The 24,327-nt window shown below is 38.9% G+C and overlaps 1 protein-coding gene across 1 annotated transcript in view; it reads left to right on the top strand.

Moving 5' to 3' along the window:
* The window catches only part of LOC101859765 (canalicular multispecific organic anion transporter 2), an 84,710-nt gene extending 66,147 nt beyond the window's left edge, over window positions 1–18,563 (top strand). Inside the window, exons 26-32 of the mRNA XM_005091883.3 lie at window positions 3,598–3,721; window positions 4,127–4,228; window positions 5,073–5,219; window positions 6,143–6,301; window positions 6,997–7,163; window positions 9,470–9,664; window positions 13,200–18,563. Of these exons, the coding sequence (XP_005091940.1) occupies window positions 3,598–3,721; window positions 4,127–4,228; window positions 5,073–5,219; window positions 6,143–6,301; window positions 6,997–7,163; window positions 9,470–9,664; window positions 13,200–13,311 (1,006 nt within the window). The 3' untranslated portion in view covers window positions 13,312–18,563. The remainder of the gene's footprint in view (window positions 1–3,597; window positions 3,722–4,126; window positions 4,229–5,072; window positions 5,220–6,142; window positions 6,302–6,996; window positions 7,164–9,469; window positions 9,665–13,199) is intronic.
* Window positions 18,564–24,327: the final 5,764 nt, after the last annotated feature.

Genomic DNA, 24,327 nt, shown 5'->3' with positions numbered 1-24,327 from the left:
AGAGATCTATATATATATATATAATCATTTTATGTTGTTTTCGGGATATTTTTAAAACTCTTTTTTCAACATGTCATAAAATCAAATTGTGCCATTTTCTTTGAAAAGAATAGCATTAGCAGTGGACTTTTTAGACAGCGAGTCTCTGAGTCTGATTCAATATTTTTTTTTAAATATGCTAATCAATGAAAATTGCAAATTGATAATAGTTTAGTCCTGTAGAGGATAGGTGGACTCTGGGGTCTGCAGAGCGAAATACTAGGTTTTAGGATGTGAACACCGGAGTCACCATAGTGAAATAAGGTTTGGTTTAAGTAAGGATTGGTGGACCCCGGGGTCAACGTAGTGATAAATAAGCAGGTTTAGGGAGGACCCCAGGGTCTACCTAGCGAAATACTAGGTTTTAGGACAGGTGGACCCCAGGGTCACCGTAGTGAAACAAGTAGGTTTCTTTAAAGATTGGTGGACCCCGAGGTCAGCGTAGTGAAATTTTTATTTCTAATAAGTAAGGTTAATTTTAAAAGGATTGGTGGACCCCGGAGTCACCATAGCCGTAGAGGAATAAGAAGGTTTATTTAAGGATTGGTGGACCCCCGGGACACCTTGATTAAACCTACTTATTTTACTACGGTGACCGCAGGTTCCACCTATTCTAAAAGCCTAACTAGTATTTCGTTAGGTAGACCCTGGGGTCCACCTTAAACCTACTTATTTCACTACGTTGACTCCAGGGTCCACCAATCCTTAAAATTAAACCTAGATCTACATGTACTTATTTCACTACATTGACTATTGACCCCAGGGTCCACCAATCCTTAATTAAACCTAGATCTACTTATAATTTCGCTACGTTGACCACGGGCTCCGCCAGTCCTACTATAAAATAAACTGAGATCTACTTATTTCACTATGTTGACCCCGGGGTCCACCGATCCTTAGTTAAACCTAGATCTACTACTTATTTCACTTTGCTGACTCCGGGATTCACATCCTAAAACCTAGCATTTTGTTAGGTAGACCCCGGGGTCCACCTATCCTTTTGGCTAGATAGACCCCGTAGTCCGCCTATCCACTTTTTTAAAATAATAACTGAAAACAATACATGCCAGTTGTCATGAATAGTGAAGAAAAATGCGGGGAAAAAAAGACAATGAGGTAGATTATAATTTGTCAAAAAAATTGCAAGTGCAAGTGAAGATCATAAAATAATTTTGTTGTTTTCTGGTCATCTTTCCCGGTTTATAAAAAAATTCCAGTGGGCCTACTACTAGATTTATGTATCTGAAGAACATTTTGCTTGCCTTTATTAGCTTTTTTCATGTACATGAAAGCATAGAATATATAGTTTCACACATATATATGCACAATACTTTGAAAGAGAAAGATAAGGTCATTGTTGTTTTGTTTTTTTACGGAATCTGTTTTACGTTGAGAAAAGCGGTAAAAACAAGTTAAAAAATTTTAAGAATGCCCATAATATTAGTATTAGGAATCCGAAATTACTACCTAGTTGGCTTACTCTTTAATAACCCTGAGCAGTTAAGAAAAAAAAGACAATGATATAGGATTTGTCTAAATATGACCATTATGACAGGTGTGGCCTAAATAAGGTAAGGGAGGGGGGTTTAGCTTATTTAGGCCACAGGTGAGGCCTAAATAAGGTAAGGGAGGGGGGTTTAGCTTATTTGGGCCACCTGTGGCCTAAATAAGGTAAAGGAGGGGGGTTTAGCTTATTTAGGAAGGTCACCCGAATATTTAAACATCTGAACAGAAAAATGAGTGAGAATCTGACACTTGACTAATAAGACTGAGCCTGGTGAGGAAGCATGACTTGTCAGTTTTCACCTTCATCAACCCTGGAGGTGTCTTGTTTTTAAATTTCACTTTTTGAAAATATCTAATTTCACTTTTTGAAAATATCTAATTTCACTTTTTGAAGATATTTTCGTGGCAAAAGGCAGAATTCCTTGCCATTTGATAGTGATCATCATGCAGTTTGTTTTCTAAATGTCAGGATTATGTCTGAAACTTTACAGGAATTATTTTTCTGTTTTCTTGTGTTCTGCTGATTTTCAGTTTTCATAAGTGAGTGAAACGGTAATTTTTCCTATGTTTCATTGCAAAACCAACATTATTATTTTTTTGGCTGTTTCAGCAAATTTTTAAAAAGCTTGTTTGAAGTTGTTTGCTATTGTTATTAGAGTTTCCTTGTAATTAATGGTAGTACTTCATATACATGATATTTATCAACAATGCTAGGATTTACTACAACTTTTTGGGGGGCGGATTTAAAAGTTTTAGATTGTAGGACACGTTCTATGGCCTATTAACTCTTTTTATCCGGGCTACGAGTATACTCGTAACGAGGACCAGTCCAGGCTACGAGTAAACTGGGAACAGCTATATGGTCATGTCAAACAGCTAGTTCTGCTGGTAATTACCAAAATATGCAAACACGGCAATGCTAATTCTGTCTGAATGTTTAAATTTTCCAATGAACAACGGTTTCTTTGTTTTGATGGGTGTAGAAGCTTTAAAGATGTCTCAAAAACACACGTTCCTGACCGACGAAGTACTTCTTGAAGTGGCGCTGGGTTGTGAGGGGGAATGAGACTAATTTGATGAAAGTGACTCTGAATCAAGTGCCGTAAATTGCATTGTGGATGATAACGAACAGTAATTAAACTCATCTGATAGCGATTCAGATCATGGTGAAGGGGTCAGTACTGGAATCCGTGCAGTACTGATGGGTAGGGGTAGATCTATCAATCTAAGGGGACGTCATGGGCTCGGCAATCAGGGTCAAGTTAGAGGGTGGAATACACCTCAAAATCTACCTGGTGCAATTTGTGTAATTCCAAAGTGCATACATTTAGTAAAACTACATCCAATTTCAAACATAATTTCTAACATAACTGCCAAATTCCCTTAGAACCTAAGAGTAAATGTAAGAAATACAGCACTTTGAAATATACACCCTGAATTCCAACTCATATGGCGCGGCGACCCCAGGACGGGTACAGAGTCAGTGGGGATACGGCCAGGATGAAAAGAGTTAAGTCTTTTACCATAAAGGAAGTATGAAAGACCAGAATTGGACAAATTATGAATTTTTAAAAAACAACAACTACCCGCGTTTTTTCTGCAAAGACCCCGTTTTCAGGTGCTGTCCTGTCCCTCTTCTGTACAATTTTTTCACATCAATTTCATCTCAGAATCTGCATTGTATTCAAATTAAGAATTATTTTCTTTCTCACTTTGAATTCTGTTGCTGTAAACTTTCAAGAAAATTTTTCAATGTGTCAAGCTTTCAAATCTTTGATTTCGACTGCGACTTTAGACCTAAAAAGGTAGCCAATGAGTTCTTGTAGGAGAGGAGTTTAATGGTTTTTTTAAATATGCTATCTCCAGATGGGGCCCAACACATCGAAAGAATCAAAGAAGGAATTGGCTTTTTTAGTATAATGATTATGGGCTATAGAAAACAAAAAATATAGCTTGGAATCTTCAAAAAAATTTTTTTTACTACACTTCATCAATAAATGCTAAAAACGAAGGAGCACTGTGCACTCTCACCTGTTATTTTTGCACTTTCAGGTGGCTGAGAATTCGTCTGGAGATCTTGGGCAATTGTATTGTTTTGTTTGCTGGCTTGTTTGCTGTGATTTCTGATGGAATAAGCGGAAGTCTTGTTGGCCTGTCCATTACATACGCATTACAGGTATGCTTAGATATAAAATATTATTAGACAATATTTTATTGATCTACACAATGAGAAATTTGCTATAATATGCTAAATACATATTCTATGCAAACGCCAATACACTTACATACTCACCGTTTTTGCCAACTATGGGCTCTTTATTTGTTCTGAGTTTTTTCCAGTTTTGGGTAGGAATTGGTTTTGGACTTTACTCATAACGCTGCCTTACCTCTCAACCTGAAAGTTCTAGTGCTGGGGACTTGACCCCTGACCCCATAGGTGACCTTCTGTTGTTTCTTTCTTTCTCTTTCCCTGCACTGTTGGTGGATAATCTTCTGTTTACTTAGGTGACCCCTCTGTTGTTTCTTTCTTTCTCTTTCTCTGCACCGTTAATGGATGATCTTCTGTTTACTCGAACCACAGGTGACCGGCACGCTGAACGTGATGATTCAGAACTGGACACAGCTGGAGACTAGGTCTGTGAGTGCCGAGCGCATTCTGGAGTACTCAGAACTGCCGTATGAGGTCAGTGCCTGTGTGTGTGTGTGTGTGTGTGTGTGTGTGTGTGTGTGTGTGTAAGGGTGTAGGTTGGTGGGTGTGTGTGTGTTTGTTTGTTTGTATGTGCATGCGTATGTGTGTGTGTGTGTGTGGCCTATGTATGTATATATATGTTTGTTAAAGTGTATGCATTCATGCTTAGGTATCTGAGTGAATTATTTCCAGTATATGTGTGTGTTTGTGTGTGTGTGTGTGGCCTGTGTATGTCTATATGTTTCTTTTAGAGTGTATACATTCATGCTGGAGTGCCTGAAAGAGCTCTTTTCAGTGAGAAAAAAATATATTTTCATACATTGATATGAACTTTTGGGAGCTACATAGCTGGGAGTAGATGCTTAGTAAATATTTTTATTATCATTAACAATGAGTAAAAAGTGCTTTTCTTATGTTGTTAATTTGGTTATTACTTTCTGTTCATGTGGCCTCGTGTGGCGTCAGTGGCCTAGTGTTTAGGCTACCGGACTCGTAATCGTGAGGTTGGGGGTTCAGAGGTTCAAGCCGCGGGCCTGATGTTGTGTCCTTGGGAAAGGCACTTTACACAAATTTTCCTCACTTCACGCAGGTAGGAATGGGTACCCGGCCATAGACAGCAAAAGATCTTGTCAGTGTGTTAGTGTTTTAGCGCCTATAAATGGCTGCTTGCACTGTATGCCAGGAAGTTTAGGCTGTTCAGAATGCTCTCAGGTCTGCTGGGGTAATAGTATAGATTGTGAAGCACATAGAGCTTGCTGATAAGCAGGGATTTGTGCTATACAAATACTATCTATTATGATAATGAGAGTTGTTTTCTTGTTGTTGTTTTTTATTACAGCCAGATTGGGTTGTTGATTCCAGTCGTCCTCCATTGGACTGGCCAGAACGCGGAGAGATTAGGTTCAAGCACTATAGCACCAGGTATCGCCCAGGCCTAGATCTTGTGCTCAATGACCTGGACTTTACTGTGAAACCAGGGGAGAAGGTAAGGATGGAAGGATTGAATGAGCGAAAAAAGTCTGCAGGAGAAGTTGAGGGATAGAGAGATGAAGGAGTGAGTGAAAAAGTTAAAGAGAGAAAGTAAAGATAAAAGGATTGAGTGAAGGGGAAAATGAAAAAGGTATGGGTGGAAGGATTGAGTGAGAGAAAAAGTTTGTTGGAGAAGGAAAGGATGGAATGATTGAGTGAGTGGAAAAATGTACGTTGCAGTGTCAATATTATGATTAAATTAAATTGGTGACCAAGTCCAGAGCATACAGCAAACGTATCTTCATAGAAATTTGTTTCCCTGCTTGGTGGTGGGCCTATCAAACTGATCTCATGAGCTGGATCTGCCCCATGGACCATTGTTTGGTGACCCATGCTAACAGTTACAATTACAATTTGCCTTTGAAGTGACCTGCCTGTGTCTAAGATGGCATTATATGTGCAAGTTGAAGCAGTTCTTATTTGTGAAGCATTGTGGTGAAATCAGACACTCATCAAAATAACGAAATCAGAGAAACAGGCATTTTCTTGCCAGTTTGGCAATTTTTATCGAATTTTTATATTTTGGCTTAACCCCTTTTATGTCCATATAAAACACATTTCCCTTGAATTTTAATGAAAAACATTGATTAAAGGTACAAAATACATCATTTTTCAGTTTTAAGGGACGCTTTAGTTACTGAAGTTACCCAACTTTGACGGCCATTTTGTCACTAACCTCACCATTGAAACCAGGCCACCTCACCCCCTTCAATCACAAATATCTTAACTTTTATTCAAGATAGACAAGGTTTTTTATTTTAATTGAAAGCAATGCAAATAAATAAGCTTTCAAATAATACCAATAACTCTACATGCCAAAAATGATGAGGACCTGATTCCACCTCGTAGTGACATTTATGTGTGTGTTTCTGCCACCAGGTTGGAGTCGTGGGCCGCACGGGAGCGGGCAAGTCTTCGATGTCCATGGCTCTGTTCCGTGTGATCGAGGCGGCAGCAGGTCGCATTGTCATCGACGGTGTGGACATCAGCTCTATTGGTCTGCACGACCTCAGGGACAGGCTGACCATCTTACCGCAGGTCGGTACTTTGCTGCTTCTTCTTCTTCTTCTTCTTCTTCTTCTTCTTCTTCTTCTTCTTCTTCTTCTTCTTCTTCTTCTTCTTCTTCTTCTTCTTCTTCTTCTTCTTCTCCTTCTCCTCCTCCTCCTCCTCCTCCTCCTCCTCCTCCTCCTCCTCCTCCTCCTCCTCCTATACTTCTTTAAATTCTTCTACTCCTTCATGTGTTTATCCTCCTCTTCCTCTAATGTCAAATGATGACCTTGACAGTAGCACCATGATAGATCATAGGAGTTGCATTTGTAACCTGCCAATTGAATACTCTTCAATAATTAAGCTTGCATCACAGATTTCTCAGGCATGGTGCAATACAAGGATGTTTTGTCTCAGCTCATTTGAAGAAAAGTTTTCTTTTGGTTGTACTGATTATTTACTCCACTTTCTTTGAGTTAATTGAGTTTGCTGAATTTCTTTAGTCAAATTTCCGAGGCTTAACTTTGTTTTCCTTTCCTTAGTATTATTTTCAGGAGCTAACGTTGTTTTCTTTTCTTTTGTATCATTTTCGGAACCTATCATTGTTTATTTTCTTTTGTATTATTTTCGGGAGCTATCATTGTTTATTTTCTTTTGTATTATTTTCGGGAGCTATCATTGTTTATTTTCTTTTGTATTATTTTCAAGAGCTAACATTTTAAATTTTCCTTTTGTATTATTTTCAGGACCCTGTACTATTTTCTAGCACCCTGCGCTTCAACCTGGACCCTTTTGACATGCACTCAGACGTGGAGATCTGGGAGGCTTTGAGACACGCCCATCTGGTGGAGTACGTGATGGGACTCCCAGCTGGGCTAGAACATATCTGTGAGGAAGGGGGTCAGAACCTCAGGTTTGTGAGATAAAGAGAGTGTATGTGGACCATTCAAATGTTACTACCTGCTTGCATACGTATGTGTGGGTGTGTGCAATTCAAATGTTTGTGTGTGTGTGTGTGCTTATGCACAATTCATGTGTTTATGTGTGTATGCATCTGCGTGTACCATTCAAGTGTTTGTTGGTGTATAAGTGGGCATGTGTATTTACTTATGTGTGTGTATCAACACATATGTGTAGCATGTGGCTGAAGAATGCCTTTGGTAGGTCCGCCTTCTCTTCTTTCCCTCTCTTGTTTTTGTCTGTGTGTCTTACTTTTTCTCTGTACTAAATTACCATTTTTGTGTTGATGCGCTTCTGTTTATTCAAACCAACCAACAAAACATATGTGTGTATGTATATATCTGTGTGTGTGTGTGTGTGTAGTGGGGGGAAGAAATGTTTGAAGCTCGTTTTGTGAATGTGACTTTTGAGCTGTTGGTATTCTGGAGGCTAAGCAAGACAGAACTGACGTGTAAAGATAAGATGGCCCAATTTTCAGTGCAGATCTGTGAGGGCACCAAGTGTTCCAGAGGGTATAAGATTTCAACAAAGGATTGAGGAACTAATTCCTTTCTTTGGGAAAGGGGAGAGATTGAAGGTTCATGAAGTCCTAAGAGCCTCCTTGTTTGTTTTAGTAAGGTTTTACGGCGTTCGCAACTGCATACGCTCAAATGAGCGCCAAGGGGTGGATGTCAACAGAGAAGTCTAAACGGGGAAACAGGCTTACTCTGCTCACCTCTTACTCTTTAGCCTCAACAACGTAAAGTCTGCTTCGACTATCACTGTCAAGGCATCCTGGAATTAGCAGTTCACAAGAGAGTGACAAACATACAAAAGAAGTAGAGGGAGAATGACGATAGTAAGGATGAGGAAAGAAAAAGCAGCTGTTCCCTCTATGCTGTTCTGGCACAGTATGAGCATGACCTCCATTCATCTCATGAGCATACAAATGGAAAGAAATAAAGTGTTCTGATGCGCTGTGTGTGAGGGTTTCGGGTGGTATATAAAATGAGTAATTTTAAGATGAATACAAAATATGGTCAGTCCTATAGCTCTGTTTAAATTTCTAAAGTTTTTGTTCATAAATACACTGCGTCGCCTCAGAACTATTTTGTCCAAAGTGCCTCTTTACTTAAGTACACTTTGGACAAAATAATTCTGAGGCGACGACTACTCAGGCAGCATGTGCAGACAATTGTTGTCTGCTTCATTTACTTCTCTATGCTGTCATTGTCTTAATCTGTTCTTGTAAGTGGTTTGAGTGCTCCATTCGTAGGTTCAACTTCTCTTCTTCTTTTCTTTCCCTCTGTTATTTCTGTCCTTCTGTCATGCTTTCCTTGCACTGTTATTGTGTCTATGAACTTCTGTGAATTCAGCTTGACTCACTTGAGCCTGAGCTATTTTTCACCAAAGAACCATTGCAGCCTGACAGTTTTGGGGTATACTGAATTGTTAACCGCAAAAAGATTGAAAGCTATCATAATGAAAAAATGCAACAAATGAAAAAAGAAATGCTCTCACAGAAAAAGAAAACTGCATCTGACTTGTCCAAATAGTTTTATTTTATCAATATTTTGAAATGGCAATGTCTGGCGGGTTACGCTATTTTTTTGTGCCCAATTTATGATACAATAATGATGATAATTGCATTAATATGGCGCATATCCATGCTTTAGAGCATGCTCTATGGGCTTTACAACTATTATTACCCCAGAAGACCCTCTGAGAACACTCAGAAACATTGTCGGCTTCAGAAGAAGCATACAGTGCAAGCTGCAGATTTCATGCACTCAAACACTATCAAACTGACAAGATGGTTCACTGTCTATTGCCGGGTACCCATTTCCACCTGGATGAGGTGAGGAAAATTTGTGAAAAGTACCTTTCCCAAGGACACAATGTTGGGCCCTTGACGGGATTCGAACCCATGACTTTACGGTTGGGAGTCCGAGAGCCTAACCACTAGTCCACCAACAAAATCATCTTTCACAAGCGGGGGTGACTGATGTTGTCCATTACATCTAGAAAGTATTGCACTTAACTTCACTAAATTTTTAACAAAACGAAACAAGTTGGTCTACTGTTGGTTTGCCTCTTCCCATAGCTTGTAACCTAAAAACACCACCAGAGACATCAATTGATAAAGTGCATCCCGCAAATACATGGGATTAGGCCTTTAAGTTCACAGGAATAAACTCAAGTGAGTTAATCTGTTTCTTGTATTGTAAAATTTGACTCAACTTATTCACCGACCCGTACACTTTTTCCCCTTGCTACCAGTGTTGGACAGAGACAGTTGGTGTGCCTGGCCCGGGCCCTGCTACGTAACAGCCAGGTCCTAGTGTTGGACGAGGCCACGGCAGCAGTGGACTTGGAGACAGACGCACTTCTGCAGGCGGCCATCCGCACAGCCCTCGACAACCGGACGCTCATCACCGTGGCTCACAGGCTACAGACCATTATTGACTATGACAGGTAAGGAAAAGTTCTTGGAAATTCTATACTGTACAGATTTAGCACCCCTTGCAACACTGTGAGGTTATTAAAGAGGATTGACCTCTGAATTTGATGCCCATTTCCGATGAGACTAAGCCAAATGGAGAAAATATGTGTATAGTAAAGTGCTTTTCCCAAGGACACAACATTGGACTGAGCTGGGACTCAAAACCCGGAATCAACCATCTCATGATTACAGGTAGACTAACCACTAGACTACCAATGCCAACAAAATTCTTATTAGATGTTTGATTTGCATTTGAGTAAAGAGAAGGGCATGGACACTCAAACTGTCTTTTAGTGCTGGGGAAAAAATTTTAAGAGATGGAAACAAAAGAGAAAAAGTAAAGAGGTAGAACCTGTCAGTTTCGTCCTGAACCACCTACTCTCTTTAGATTCACCCTTGTTGCTATGCTAACCAGACTTAAGTAATTTAAAGTCAAGGGAATCTGCCTTGAAACTAGAATAGTTTTTCTTTACTTTTAGAAATGTAGAAGAGCTGCAAACATGATGTTTGTGGTACTGTCATTTTGTCTGACAAGTGAACCAAAGACTGCGGCCACTGTTGTTTTAAAAAGTATTTTGGAAATACTCATTCAAAGTACGTTTGAAATCTAAATGATTCAAGAATTTGTTTTTACTCTGATTCTCCATCAATAAGTTACTAATTTTTTAGCGCAGTCTAACTTTGGGGATCATATCTCTGTAGATCAGGGCTTGCCAACCTGGGTGATAACGTTCACTAGTGGGAGACATTGTAATTTTGTTGGGTGGTCCAAGACAATCATCTGTACAAACCACAATTTCCCATTGCCCCCTCTTGTTTTTCTATATTATAACTACCTGGACCACCTTTCAATGAAAGGAATGATCGGTGCATTAACATCAAGTGAAAGTCATTAGCCTACGATATTAACACTCTACTGGAATGGAGCAATACATTTTGAGAGATGAAAAAAATTAGAAAATTCTAATCTAAGACCTGTTGACGTTGTTCCCAGTAGCAAAAAAAAGAATTTGACAAAGGAGTCCAGAAAAAGCGATAATGGGCATCAAACGAAAGGATCACAGTCAAATTTAGCACCAAGTAAAAAAAGAAAACATGTGGCTAGATCTGTACGGGTCGCACACTCAAAATAGTGCTCAGTATTGCGCGACAATGCGCAATAGTATCGAACGGAAGTAAGACTTGAAATAAACAAACCTGGCAGATTTTCTAAAATTACAGAGACAAAAGAGGCCGCCTACAAAAGTGATCGGCGAAATAAAGAAATTTAGCTTTTTGCAGCAAAACTGTCTCAAAACTGAAAAAACTAAGGGCGTCATGATCTGGAGAATATTTTAAAGAATCTTTTGGCAAAAACCGCATGTCGATCGATGCAGCCATAAAAAGCCTTTTGAATAGCAAAATTTGGTCACCACAAATAGATAATTGATAAAACTTTCCAAGACGTCCACCTGTCAAAGACAAGCACTTTTCTCCTCGACAATGGTTGGCCTTCTTGGACAATTTTAACTGTATATACTGTCAAACCTGTATAAGACGGAATCGCAAGGGAGCCAGAAAAAAATTCCATCTTAGACAGGGGAATTTAGGAGATGATGGAAAGGGGGGGGGGGTCAAAAGCCCAGCCGATGGGATCAAGGTTGGCTTGTCCGATTGACAAGCAGTGGTCAAAACTTCACACCTCTCAGCTGCTATCCTGTCTGATAATGACATGCATCAGTCTTACTTATCCAATTACCACCAGTGCTTGCCTTTCATAGGACCACTGTTTGGCCTATTAAAAACAGAAACGTTTGAACATCTCCTTTGCTTCCACCCTTAGCCCACCCATCGGTGTAACAAGCACAGTCAACCAATTTGCCACCCCTCACTGCCATCATATAACAATGATTCGAGGCCCTCTTGTCTTGGCTGGCAGTATGATCAGGGCGGCAGGCATTTGTCAAACTAATTTCACACCTCTGGCTTCTGGAAACCCAGGAAAGTTTCCGTGGTGGCTCGCTACTCCAGCACTTTCACCATCTCTCATCAGATTTCACACCCACACTACCCTGACCATCTGCATCCCTCAGGGCTCACATATTGGGGTAACATCTACCCCCAAATTGCACCCCTACTCCCCTTCCTTGCCTAGCGGCATGGCCATAGCATTAAGTTTAGAGCCGGCAGAACCAAACTTGCGAGTTTTGTTTCAAATCAGGGCTGAGCAGGCAAAACATTTTCCGTCTTAGACTGGTGAAACCCTCGGAAGGGAGCAGATTTTTCTTTCCGTTTCCGCATTGGACAGGTTTCTGTTTTATACAGGTAATTAAAGAGGAATATATCAAGGGGGGAGCGGGGAGATTCCGTTAAGACAGGTTTCCGTTAAGGCAAGTTTGACTAGTTGTATATACTCACCTTTTCCTGTGGCAGGGTTACTGGTGTTCAAAGTACTGACCATTTTGTAAATTGGTGTTTCTGAAAAATTATAAGCGCAACACATAAAATAATTCTGAGGCAACGTGGTGAAATCAGGTGCTTGTCAAAGCCACATTTTATGTTCTTTTCAAGCTACGTTTCGGTGTGGATTTTACTTGAAAAACGTTGATTAAACGCTCTGAAAATGTAAATTTTCAGTTTTCAAGTACTCTCAGGCTTTCGAAATCACTATACTGTGACAGCCATTTTCTAGCTAATTCTACCTCTAAAACCAGACGATCCCCATCTCCTTCAATGCAAATGTCTCAACTTTTGCTCAACATAAATAGATATTTTTTTCATTGAAAGCAAGATAAATGAACTAGCTTTAAGGTGGCACCAATAACTCCACATGCCCAAAAATTGCCAAGCGCCTGTTTCCGCCGCGACGTGACATGATTTCCCTTTGTTTCCCCTAGCGTCAGTAGCCTAGACTCGTAATCATGAGGTTGCAGGTTTGGGGTTGAAGCTGCGGGCCCGACACTGTGTCCTTTTGAAAGGCACTTTACACATATTTTCCTCACTTCACCCAGACAGCGAAAGATCTTGTCAGTATGTTAGAGTTTTAACGCCTATAAATGCCCGCTTGCACTGTATGCTTCCCTGGAAGTTGAGGTTGTTTCAGAATGTTCTCAGGTCTGCTGGGGTAATAGTATAGATTTGAGCCATACAAATACAAATGCTGCCTATTACTATAAGGACTATCATTCTTGTATTTTCCCTCCTGGTCCTGCTCCTAGTTGTTCAGTTTTTCTGTTGGTGGTTGGCGGGGGTTTGGTGTGGTTTACCCTTTCTTTCTTATCAAACATTCATCGTCTCTCCATTTATTATCTCTCCATTTATTATCTCTCCCTCATTTCTTTATATGATGCTCTCTAACAACACCTACCTCTAATTTTCAGCCCTTATATTTATGTTGCAAGTGCCATAAGACTCTTAGCACGATCATATGACTTTATGCTGTTGCGAGCGCTGTAAAACACTAAACAAAAAACAAAACAAAAAAACTCTTACTAAAACTGAAACATGTTTTTTTATCCTTCTCTTCAGAATCCTTGTGCTACATGAGGGTCGAATCAAGGAATACGACACACCAAAAAATCTTCTGGACAACAAAAACAGTATTTTCTACGGCATGGCCAAGGAATCAGGCCTGGTCTGACCTTCCCATAAGAACCAAAGATGGACTGCTTGATCAGTGTGTCTGTACCACTGTTGACGCTTGACAATAACTTATCATGACGATATCATGTCTATTATTATTATATATATATATGAATAATTAAGACTTTTCTGCATTCGGCAGAGGGGCAGGAAAGTTTGGGAAGGTGGGGTTTCAGATAGGTTTTCTTTATACGCACTTTTTATTCATCAGTAAGCTGTGATTGTTGTACCTTTTTCCACTTTTCTTTGATCATGTGAGATGTCCTCATTCGTTCTTTTTAGAAGTGAGGTGAAAGCCCAGTGACCGTGTCTGAGCTATAGAACTTCGATCGTCAAAACTGATTTCTCCATAATTTCTCATGAGTAAGAATAACAAATATTTGCTGTCTCTATTAGTTTCTATTCTCTTGTTTTTTTCCTGCTTCGCTAATATAAACTAGTTTCTTTACAACAGGCTTACATTCACTTCATGACGTATTGTGAAGCTCTGAGCAAATGCTGCTATTTTGGTAAAATCAAATGTCTATACTTTTTTGTATTGCCCTCAAAGAAATGAGTTGGTAGTAAGGGGCCCATTTTTGGTCTTCAGAAATAGAGGAAGATTCTTTTAGAAAAATAAGAAGTTTTAGATTGTGGAGCGTTTCTGGCATTTCATCTCACCAAGTGGGGTCAGTATAAGGATGTGATTAATTTATCATAGCTGAAGACACTGCCAAGGAGGGGTCGGGTGAACAAAAGAATAAAAGAGTGATAGTTTCTTTTGAACTCAGGAAAGATGTCTGTTTAGATATGTAATAAATAGGTAATATTATATACCGATACAAATTTTTTTAAATCTCCCAATTCATAAGATTTTTAGATTGAAACAATAATGTGAGAACAATGGCGTTATCTGCTCTTGTATTTATTGCTGTATTTGATATGAATACAGCTGATAACCAATATTCTGTGTTAATCGTTTATGCCGTATGCCTATGCTTTGTTGGATATTCTTATTTATCACATGAGAAAAGAAAAAAATGGAGCAACAGTGTATCTGGATGGTACATACTTTTTTTAATATAATAAATAAGAATCAGCTTCTGAGACTTCCAGCTCATACAGGCCAGTCAATCTTGAATATATACTGTATTTTTTTGCCATATATTTTTTCTTTAGCATGCTTGTTTTTTAGGGGATTTTTTTTGTTTAGCTTGCTCTGTTCTCGTCTAACATCATCTTTTTCAATACCACAAAAGTTTCCTTTTCTCTTCATTACAAAGAAGAGTTTGTTTTGAGGAATTTCAAAGTGTCAGGAATAGATCTCTTAGTGTTGTAGGTTACAATCTCAATTTGTAATATGGACCCTCAAAGGTTTAAATCTAAATTTAATCCAGATTGTTTTTCTTGTCCTTCCTTAAATATTTTCTCTCAGCCCTGTTGCAACATTTAATATTGTTTCCATAAAAAATACCTCTGATAACGCCATACTCTGTGTTCTAACAGACACAAGCCCTCAGCTTTTGAAATAACCTGCTTTGTGGTTCAAAGCCCATGAATATAACTACAAAGTAAAGCATTCTGATTCTTATATTAGTTTTATATATATCAATTTTATGTCATGTTATGTTGGAAGGAAGGGATTATTCTCTCAGAATCTGTAGGGTTTTTTTAATTAACAAGTTCTGTTTTTTTAAACAATGCATAAATGTTTTAGTCTTTGAGTTTTTACATAACTAAAATAATTTTGATGCTCAATTAGTCAATGTGGAAGATTTAATTACAAATGAATCTCTAGTTGTTGTTTTTTATTGATCTGCCTTGAGAGGGATGTATGCATGATAAACAAAGTTTTACCTATGAGAGCTGCAAAAGGCTGGATCACATTAAAAAATAACAAAAAAAGGTTTAATAAAATCCTCAACACAAGAAATTCTTTTTAGTGTGGAGGTTTTTATACAAAGTTATTATAACATGCCTAGAAGTTTAGAAACTTATCTTTTTATGCTGATCATTCAAGAGTCTTCTTCTGCAAACAATTGCTAGGACTTAAGGGGTACCTGACTCTAAGATCTTAACATCACAGTGCAGTTGATTTTAATGTGCACGTGGCCTCTTTTATCCACATAGTACCTAGAATCATCCCATGGCTGACAGACATCCAGGTGCCATTTTCAAAGGCATCTCCAGAGTAAATCTTTGAAAATTCTTACAGCCTATGTCTTGGAATGAGAGAGTTTTTGAACTCTTTTTTAGTGAAATGGAGATCTACAATTTTTATTATTAGTGTTCTTTTCTCCACTGATGTGCTCGTGACCTGAAATGTTTTATTACTTTGATAAAGAAATGTTGTTGCTAATTTCTATGATTATGAGTCTTTAAAAAATGTGCCAAGTATTTCCCTTTCACAAGATTAAATGTCTCTGTAAAACTTTTAACAAAAGTCATCAACTGTGTAAACGTAAATCAATGCTTGTTGCTTGATCTTTTTCCTGTTGAGACTCCTAAGGTCAAGTATCGCTACACCATTTTATATATTTCATATTGAAAAATGACCTTGGTCTAGTAGTGGTTGACGGGTGCTCTCGTGTGGTTAACTACTTCTTTCCAATCAAACATCTATTGTCTTTATCTCTCCTCCTTTGCAGTAAAACTCGTACTGAAACTAAAAACTAAAGACCTTGGTCTAGATCTGCGAGGAAGCCTTTGCTGCCCTGTCTGAGGGGAGGGGACAACTGATTTTACACACTGTGCTATTCCATGTTTTTCTGCTGCTGTGTACATGGTCCTAGCATAGACTAATTATATTAATATATAGAGGGCCACTTTGACAAGATTTTTGAAAGAAATCGATTCTTGTTTATCCTTTTGATGTTGCCATAAGAACACAAAAAGAGCCATAATAGGTATAGTGGAACCCTTTATAGAGAACAATCTCCAACATTTTCTATGATCTGTTCTGTGCTGTCAGGTAATACTAATAGACCATGTATTTTTATTTAGAAATAGAGATATAACATAACTTTCCAGTTGATCAAAACAAATATTGATGAACTGTACTGAACAAACGATCCAACAAACACTGAACTTTAAGCTTATTTCTATTTGTCGAATATCGGTTTTGAACAAAGTTGTGGTGTGAACCATCTTGTGAACTGATTTATTTTTTTTTATGTTTGAAAGTTACATAGGTTTTTTTTGTCTTTAGACTGCTGTGAGGTATTGTTGAATGCTACTACTTACAAACCGTGTTCTATAGAGTGAGTGCCTCCCATATGCTCCATTGAGTGAATGCTTGTTAGTATGCCAGTTGTAGTAGGCTTTACAATAACTAGTTCATAATCATAATTAAAACATTCTGTTCTCAACTGACTCAATATGAGAAAGTAAAGCATGATATAAAGAAAAAAATAGGTGGAGACTTGAGTATTTGAAGTTTCACAACTTTATATAGAATATGTTCTATGTTTCGACCTCCTGGGCTTTTTCAGGAACATCACATTTCTGGAGGGTTTGATACCCTTTTTTGACATTAGTTGGGCTAATCTGAGATTCACTGCATGACAGTTCCAGGGACATTTCAGAGCTCTGTGTAGTCAAGCCATTGCTGTTGTGCTGACACCATCACCATCTGTGGTCCGGCTTTGTTTTACTAATTTATTCAGGTTCCATGGGAAAGGCATTACAATTTACTATTGGATAGCAGAATAGTTATTCCCTGTTTTTTTTTGGGTTTAAAAAAAAAATATAAACAAATACAGTAGCCTAGTTGCTGACCCTACATTCCATTTTTTTAAACACCGCATTGTCATGTTTTTCAGTACATTTCTTGATGAAGATAGTATTTGACTTTGCATGTGGGTATGTGAATATATACCGTATATATATATATATATATATATATATATATGTTCTGAATGCTTTGACTTTTGAGAAGCATTTTATTTTCCAATAATTTCATGACTTTGATAGACTTCTGTGGAATGTTTTACTCATCTGATACTTCTTGTTCAGTATTGAGACTGTTGAGAATGACTGATTTTTACCTGAAGCTTTGGATTGGATGATTTTTTTTTTTTTAGATTTGAATGGAGGAATGTTTCAGTTCTGCTCTCATATATATTTTGTGCCTTCTTTTTGTGGTCATTTTGCTTCTCAACTTATAAATGAAAGGAAATGATTAGCATGCATGACTATACAGTTCTGACCTCTTTATTGATTCTGATACCAACTTTCAATGGGGCATTTTTTATACCAGCGATTATTATCGTGTGAAAGAAGATAAAGTTTTGATTTTAAAAGTTCTGAGACTTTCTCTCTGATCAGCATAAATACAAACTGGAACTTGACTTACGTTTAATCCTTTAGTTAGATTTCTCAAAAAGAAACGGACCCATCTCACATTCTCCCTGGCTTGTGTATAAGATATATTTAGTACATAAACAGTATTTCTATTATATCTTTCTAATTTCTTTGCAGTGCTGTATGTTGTGAAGACGTATATATTAGAGTTTGCGTGAGCTGTCTCAACTTCTCCATACATTACATGTGAAGCATTGAAAGCTGTCATTTATTTCACCTACTGCTTGGTCATGCTCAAAGATAGCCATGTGCTGAGTGTTGAAGTTCCATCATTTTCGAGTGCATAGCCTGGAAATCAAGATAAAGGAAAGTCAAATGAAGATATTCCTCGGAAATGGCACTAGGCCCTTTTGCACAACTCATGAATATATACCCAATTATTACCAGCTTTTCTTCTTCTGATTGATTTGCAAAAATTTGAAAGGCAATTTGCCTTTCACTGTAGACAAAAGGACCATGCCATCTGCCTCATAAATATTTATTTAAATTAAAAAAGCAACATATGTGTGAAACCAGAATGCTATATAAATACAAACAATCAAGGTGTTGATCGAACCACTGACACAAAGCTGAACTTCAAAGGTTCTAAAATTTTGTGAATGTAGCTTTGGATGGTTCAGATACTGGTAGCCTACATGTTTTTTCCTTATATTTGCTCCACTATTTGAATATAATATAGAAAATATTTTGATCTGTTGTAATGGACTTCATTTCCTGTGCTATAAATCATGTTGAAATTGTGTAACCAGAACTGTTCAAATGTTTACCTTGTGAAAAATAACTCTTATGCAATGAAGTATGTTATGTTTTGCATGTATTGTGAATGCTTGCAACATTTTTGAACATCGAATTGATTCAAACTGTTGTAATTGGGCATGTTTTAACTGGAAAACACAAAGTCAAAATCGCTATGTGTCTTTTTATCTCTTTTCTTTATATATAGAGAAAATAATAATTGTGTGTGTACACATTAGCATATTATTAGTAAATGCTTTACTGTAATATTAATATACCTAAGGTTTGAGTATGTTTAGTTTGGCAAGAGTTTGCAAGTGCATAAGGTTTGTTTTTTTGGGTTGTTTTTTTTTTTTTTTGGGGGGGGGGGGTGGTGAGTGTTTTACGGCGCTCACAACTGCATCAGGTCATTTGAGTGCGCTGGACACATTAAACATTTTCAGTTGGTAGGAAATTTTGATTTTGCCTGGGTGGCGGACGAAGCCTACTCTTATTGATTTTGGACCACCAAGGAATCTTTAACGTGCGCAATTTGCACACAGGACCTCCCTGATTTTCTGCCCTTGTCCGAGAAGGCTCGGTGTAGATCCTTCCTACCATAAGATCAAGGGTGTGGCTGAAAGACAGCAGTAAGAAAGAGCCAAGGAGTAGCAGTAGAAAGGCTGCAGAAAGAGTCAGGAGCCCAGAGGAGGGGGCAGAGGAGGTGAGGGCAGAAAGTGGAGACGAAAGCAGACGACAGACTGCTTGAGAGCAGTTAAGAAGGTGAAAGGAGACAATTTAGAGAAGAAAATTGTCTGTGGCTATCCGAATTTAAACCCGGGACCTATTGAATGAGAGGCGAATACTTTAACTTCTAGGCCATGGGAGCCCACCCTCCCGCTTAAGCATATTTGAGTATGGTATGCTTAAACTTAGTTAGGCTTGTATAATCAGCAAAATTCACTTGCATCTTTTCCCTTCCACTCGCGTGAAAAAGAACAAGATAACTGACATGTGGTGTAAGACTAAGAGTTAAGTACTTTTAAGTGGGGAAGTCATTCTATGAGGTATCTGTCGGTTCAGTGGTATGCTGTGTCCTACTCTGTCCAGCTTGGCCCTGACACTAGTGACAGGCCAGTTTGAGACAGCCCACCTCCTAAATGGTCTAACCAAATTGTTCTAATGGAGGCGAAACACATTAACCATATTTTTTTTCTTTTTTAAATGTAGGTGTCTTTACATCCCCATTGACACAATTTAGATCATTTTGGAGGCGGGTTTCTGATTAATCTGATCCTGCCTGTCATGACCAACCCGGACAGAGGGATGCAACATCCTCACTGAAAGACCGACATATTTGATAAAAATTTCTCCCCACTCAGGATCGAATTCAGGTCTCCTGTGTGCAACAGTGGAGTGCATAAGTGCCTAACTGCTACATCACAGATGCCGCTGTCGTCAAATCGAACATAAGACTTATCAGTCCCCTTGAATATTATTAAATTAACAAGCTGCTGTTTTGCTTCCTCATTTTTGTCAAAGTGGAATTATAAATGATTATGACTAATTTGTTGAGCTGGAAAGAAGCACTTTGACTCTCAGAGCTGGGAAAAGCCTAACAGACAACAGACAGATGGTTAAATTGTGGGGTCCATCAGTGGCTACCACAGATGTCACCAAAGAGAAACCAAAAAAAGTCTCGTAAAATTACTTTGGCAGCTCGTCACCTCGGAACTATTTAGTCCAAAGTGTACTTTAGTAATAGTAAGGAGGCACTTTGGACAAAATAGTTCTGAGGCGACGAGCTGTTCTTGGAGTAAAGGCGGAACGATCGAATCATCAGAGTAATTATCTGGCATCTAGATCTTTAGTTTTAATAAGAGGTTTACAGCACTTGCAACACAATTAGGTTATACAAGTGCCAAAGATTAGAAGTGTTACAAGGGAGTAACAAACACAAAAAAGAAGGAGAGATAAGGACAGTAGATGTTTTATTGGAAAGAAGGAGAAAACCACACAAGAGCACCTGCCAATCACCCAAGAATTGTATTCAGATTTCATTTCCTCTTTCTAGGTCCCAACACATTTTTTTTCTCAGAAAAAATGTGAATATTGTACAGTACAATGTACATCAGGTCATTTCAATAATAACACATACACAAGGAATAGTATAGGAAAACCCAACACGCAAAAGAAGAAAGAGCAGAACAGACCAAAACATTCACCAAACGTCCGTTTTCAAGAGACAGAACGAGTACTTCCACAAAAATGAATAAACTCAATAATTCATAGGTTAAGATAAATTTATCACTGGTCATACAGTATTTGTAACAATAGTGGTGAGAAAGACTGAAGTAATCGAAGACACATACAAGGAAACGGAAAAAGATATGTATATTCTAGAAAAGATCAAACTGAGGTCTTCTGCACCAGAGCACCATGAATTGAAATTCTCAATTTAAATTCTTTGGTCCCTACATACATAATGGGCCGTCTAAACATCCTGGTAAATCAGTTTGTGTCAAAAACAAAAAAAACCTTAACCACCTGGAGCAAGAAGTCAAATCCATCCCTCATCCTTTACCAATATCATGCTGGTGCCAGGATCTGGACAATAAAGATGCATCTTATCTGGTGAAATCGTGAGGAGAAGTAAGAAATCAGCATGTTTGTATGGCGTCTCACTGGGAAAAGGTGACAGGGTAACTTTGATAATGGTCACATTTCTCCCAGTGGATAGCTGTAGTCTGCAATGAGTTGTTGTAGTCATCGATCTAGCAATAGCTGGGCTCTCGCCCTTCTGTCCAACGCTATGTAGAGACAAGTGCGGGTTTGCTGCAGCTGCTGTGATGTTCCAAAGAGTGTGTTTGCAACGAGGCAACACAGTTACGGCCACATTTTGCCAGGAACAGATCAGGCTATACTAAAACAAAAAATCAGAACGAGCAGACCACAGCTCTGCGTCCGCCAACAACCTACTTTATGGCTTGAAGCTGTCCTAAGTGACACAACACATTAATTACCTGTACACAGTTCAATTCAAAGGAAAGTTGGAACCACAAGCATTATAATACTACATTAAAATCATCTCACAAATCTGCTTCACAGTACAATACATAGAACGGAAATTCTCACAACTCTGCAAAATGGTTTAATATCACATCCACCTTGAGACACACTCGCCACAGACATCATGGTCACAAGTCAGACACCAATAACAATATGTCAGGGTCATATCACAATCGCTTAGGTTAGAAAACTTTTTTTTACCACTACCACCACTGCTTAGGTAAGTCAACCTTGATACTGCTATAGGAGTAGACCTGAAGGAGAGGAGCAAATAAATATACGTTTGAGCTTTGACATTTTCAGAAGGCAGCCTTTTCAGAAAATACTTGGGCTTTTGTGTAGCATAGTGTGTTAAATCTTATATCAGTAGAATTGTAAAAATGCTGTGCATACTTTGAGAGTAGCTGGGTGTATGTTTGCAGAATAGTATTGCAAGAATTCTTCATTTCTAAAAGTAGTGTGTCAACGGTGTGTTGTGTAACCATTGTTGAGGTTAGGCCACCATGACGTCCGCGAAATAGTGGCATTGTACCATGGAACTGTTTTCTGGAGTCTGGAGGGCGTAAACTGAAAACACAACACGAATAAGTTTAACCTGACACAAAACAAGAGAATATATAGCGAGTGGGTTGTTCTGCCAACTATTTGTCGGTTCCCTGGTTATATGGGTAATAGCCGCAGAAACTAAAATGATAAAATCCCTCAAGTATAAGCTTGTGCATGAATCTGTAGTAAACACATTACTTTTGGATGGAAACGTGGAGTCAAACCCACTTTCAAGGAACAGTAGGCCTATGCGTTAAAGTATGCTTACAACATAACAAAAAAATTGTATAGGTTTAATGCCCCTGTCAACACTGTTAGGTTATTTTAGAGGGGGACCTCCGAATTAAACGTCCATCTCCGAAAGGACTGAGCCCAATAAGAAATTCATGTAAAAAGCCTTTCCCAAAGACACAACGCCGTACCGAACTGAAGCTTGAACCCCCCAATCCGTAGTCTCTCGATTACGGGTTCGATAGCCTAACCACTAGGTCGATGCTACCGACACCACATCAAAGCAAAGAGACTCAAAACTGATATAATTGTTACTAATTGTATACATAGAATGACTAGAGTCACAAGACAGACTGCTTCCCCAGGACAGCGGATGAGAATACTCATGAGAGAAAAGACCTAAACAAAGGCCAGCCCATGTTTCTAACAACAAGTTCCATATTTTTGTAAACCCATCGCAGGGCTGCAAAGTGTCCGGCATCGTGCGGGACAGTCCCACATTTTGGGCACCTGTCCCGCGGTCCCGCGAGTACGTGCAATGTCCCGCACGAAACTCAACATTGCAATTTTTCCCAGGGGGCCCCGCTTTTGTTTACACCGGTCAAGCCATGCGGGAAATGGGCGAGGAAAAATGTTGAGTAAAGCCAAACTAAAATTGAAAAAAAAACACCCTTTAGGCATATTAAGGATAACTCTTCATTATGTTAGCCAAATTTTCGAACTTGGCCAATGTTTGGTATTGTCTTGAATTTTTAAATAATATTTTATCTGGCAAGTCGGGCAAGTAGGCACGGCAAAGCTAGGCCTAGCACGAGTCACGTAGGCCAGTTGTAGTTGTTGCATGGTTCAAAATGTCGAACCAGAAGCGAACTGCAGCGGATCTAGGGGCTCGTGAGCCCAAATCAAAACAAGCTAAACGCCTGTGTTCATTCCGAAAGAAGTATAGTGTCCAATGGCCGTGTTTATCAGCACTGCCATCAAATATCCACAGTGTGCATTGCTCAGTGTGTAGATGTGATTTTTCTATCGGCCATGATGGAAGAACCGACTGTGAACGACACATCAACGGACCCAAACATGTGCAGATTGCCAAATCTGTGTCAAAAGCATCATTTCCGACTTCTTCTCTAATCCCAATAAAGTGCTACCCAGAAAAAGACATTGAAGGACTTTCAACAAGAATGTGAAACACCTGTAACGGAAGTGCCATAACACTGCCCTACTAGATGGCTCTCCCTTGGAGCAACATGCAAGTGGGTTTTAGCTCAATGGGAGCCATAACGGCTGTTTTTCAAAGCTGAATGTGGAGAAGATAAAGAGGAAGCAGGATCAATTGGAGCTAGAGAAGATGGGGGCAGCAGAAAGGAAAATGTTCTAAAAAACTTGGAATCAAGGACAACGAAGATGTGTGTTCTCTACCTGGCATATGTAATTCCTGTTTTTGACTGGGCAAACCAGCTCTTCAAACAAGAGGCCCCTCTAATTCACAGACAACACAGACTCTTGTCAGGACTTATTAAAGACCTCAAGCTAATGTTTGTCAAGCCATGTGGGCTGAGGGGAAAGCTTGTCTCCGATGTTGATTATTCATCAGCCTACAACATTGTGGATGGAAACAACCTAATGATTGGTTCTAGTCTCAGGGACTATATGGAAACATAGAACATCAGCACAGAAAAGAGGAAATTCTTTTACAAGAATGTTGTGCAGTTCCTGAGCACATATCTCCTTAAAAATCTGCCACTGGATGATGAGCCTGTAATTAAGCATGCAGAGGTTGCAGATATTCTGGGGAGAGAGAATGCCAAGTTTTCTTCCTTGAAGTTCTTGAAAAAGTTTCCACTCTTGCTGCCTTCTGCTGTGACCATTGATGACTGTGACCTGCTAAACACTCCTAACTTTGAAAAGTTATCCATGGACCAACAATGGAAAAACCTGCAAAAACTGAAAAATCATTCTGGCTCGCCTCTGTTGAAACATCTTCCCTCTATCATGCTAAAAATTATTTTCTTAGACCACAGCGCAGCAGTGAAAAAATTTTCAGTCCGGTTAAAGTGAACAGGACAGATTTTCGCAGTTCTATGTCCATTGATACCCTGCAAAGTCTTCTCAT

The sequence above is a fragment of the Aplysia californica genome, unplaced genomic scaffold, assembly GCF_000002075.1.
Source record: "Aplysia californica isolate F4 #8 unplaced genomic scaffold, AplCal3.0 scaffold00037, whole genome shotgun sequence".
Classification (NCBI taxonomy): Eukaryota; Metazoa; Mollusca; class Gastropoda; order Aplysiida; family Aplysiidae; genus Aplysia; species Aplysia californica.
The sequence above is the reverse complement of the archived record's forward strand: the minus strand, read 5'-3'. Positions and strand labels throughout refer to the sequence as shown.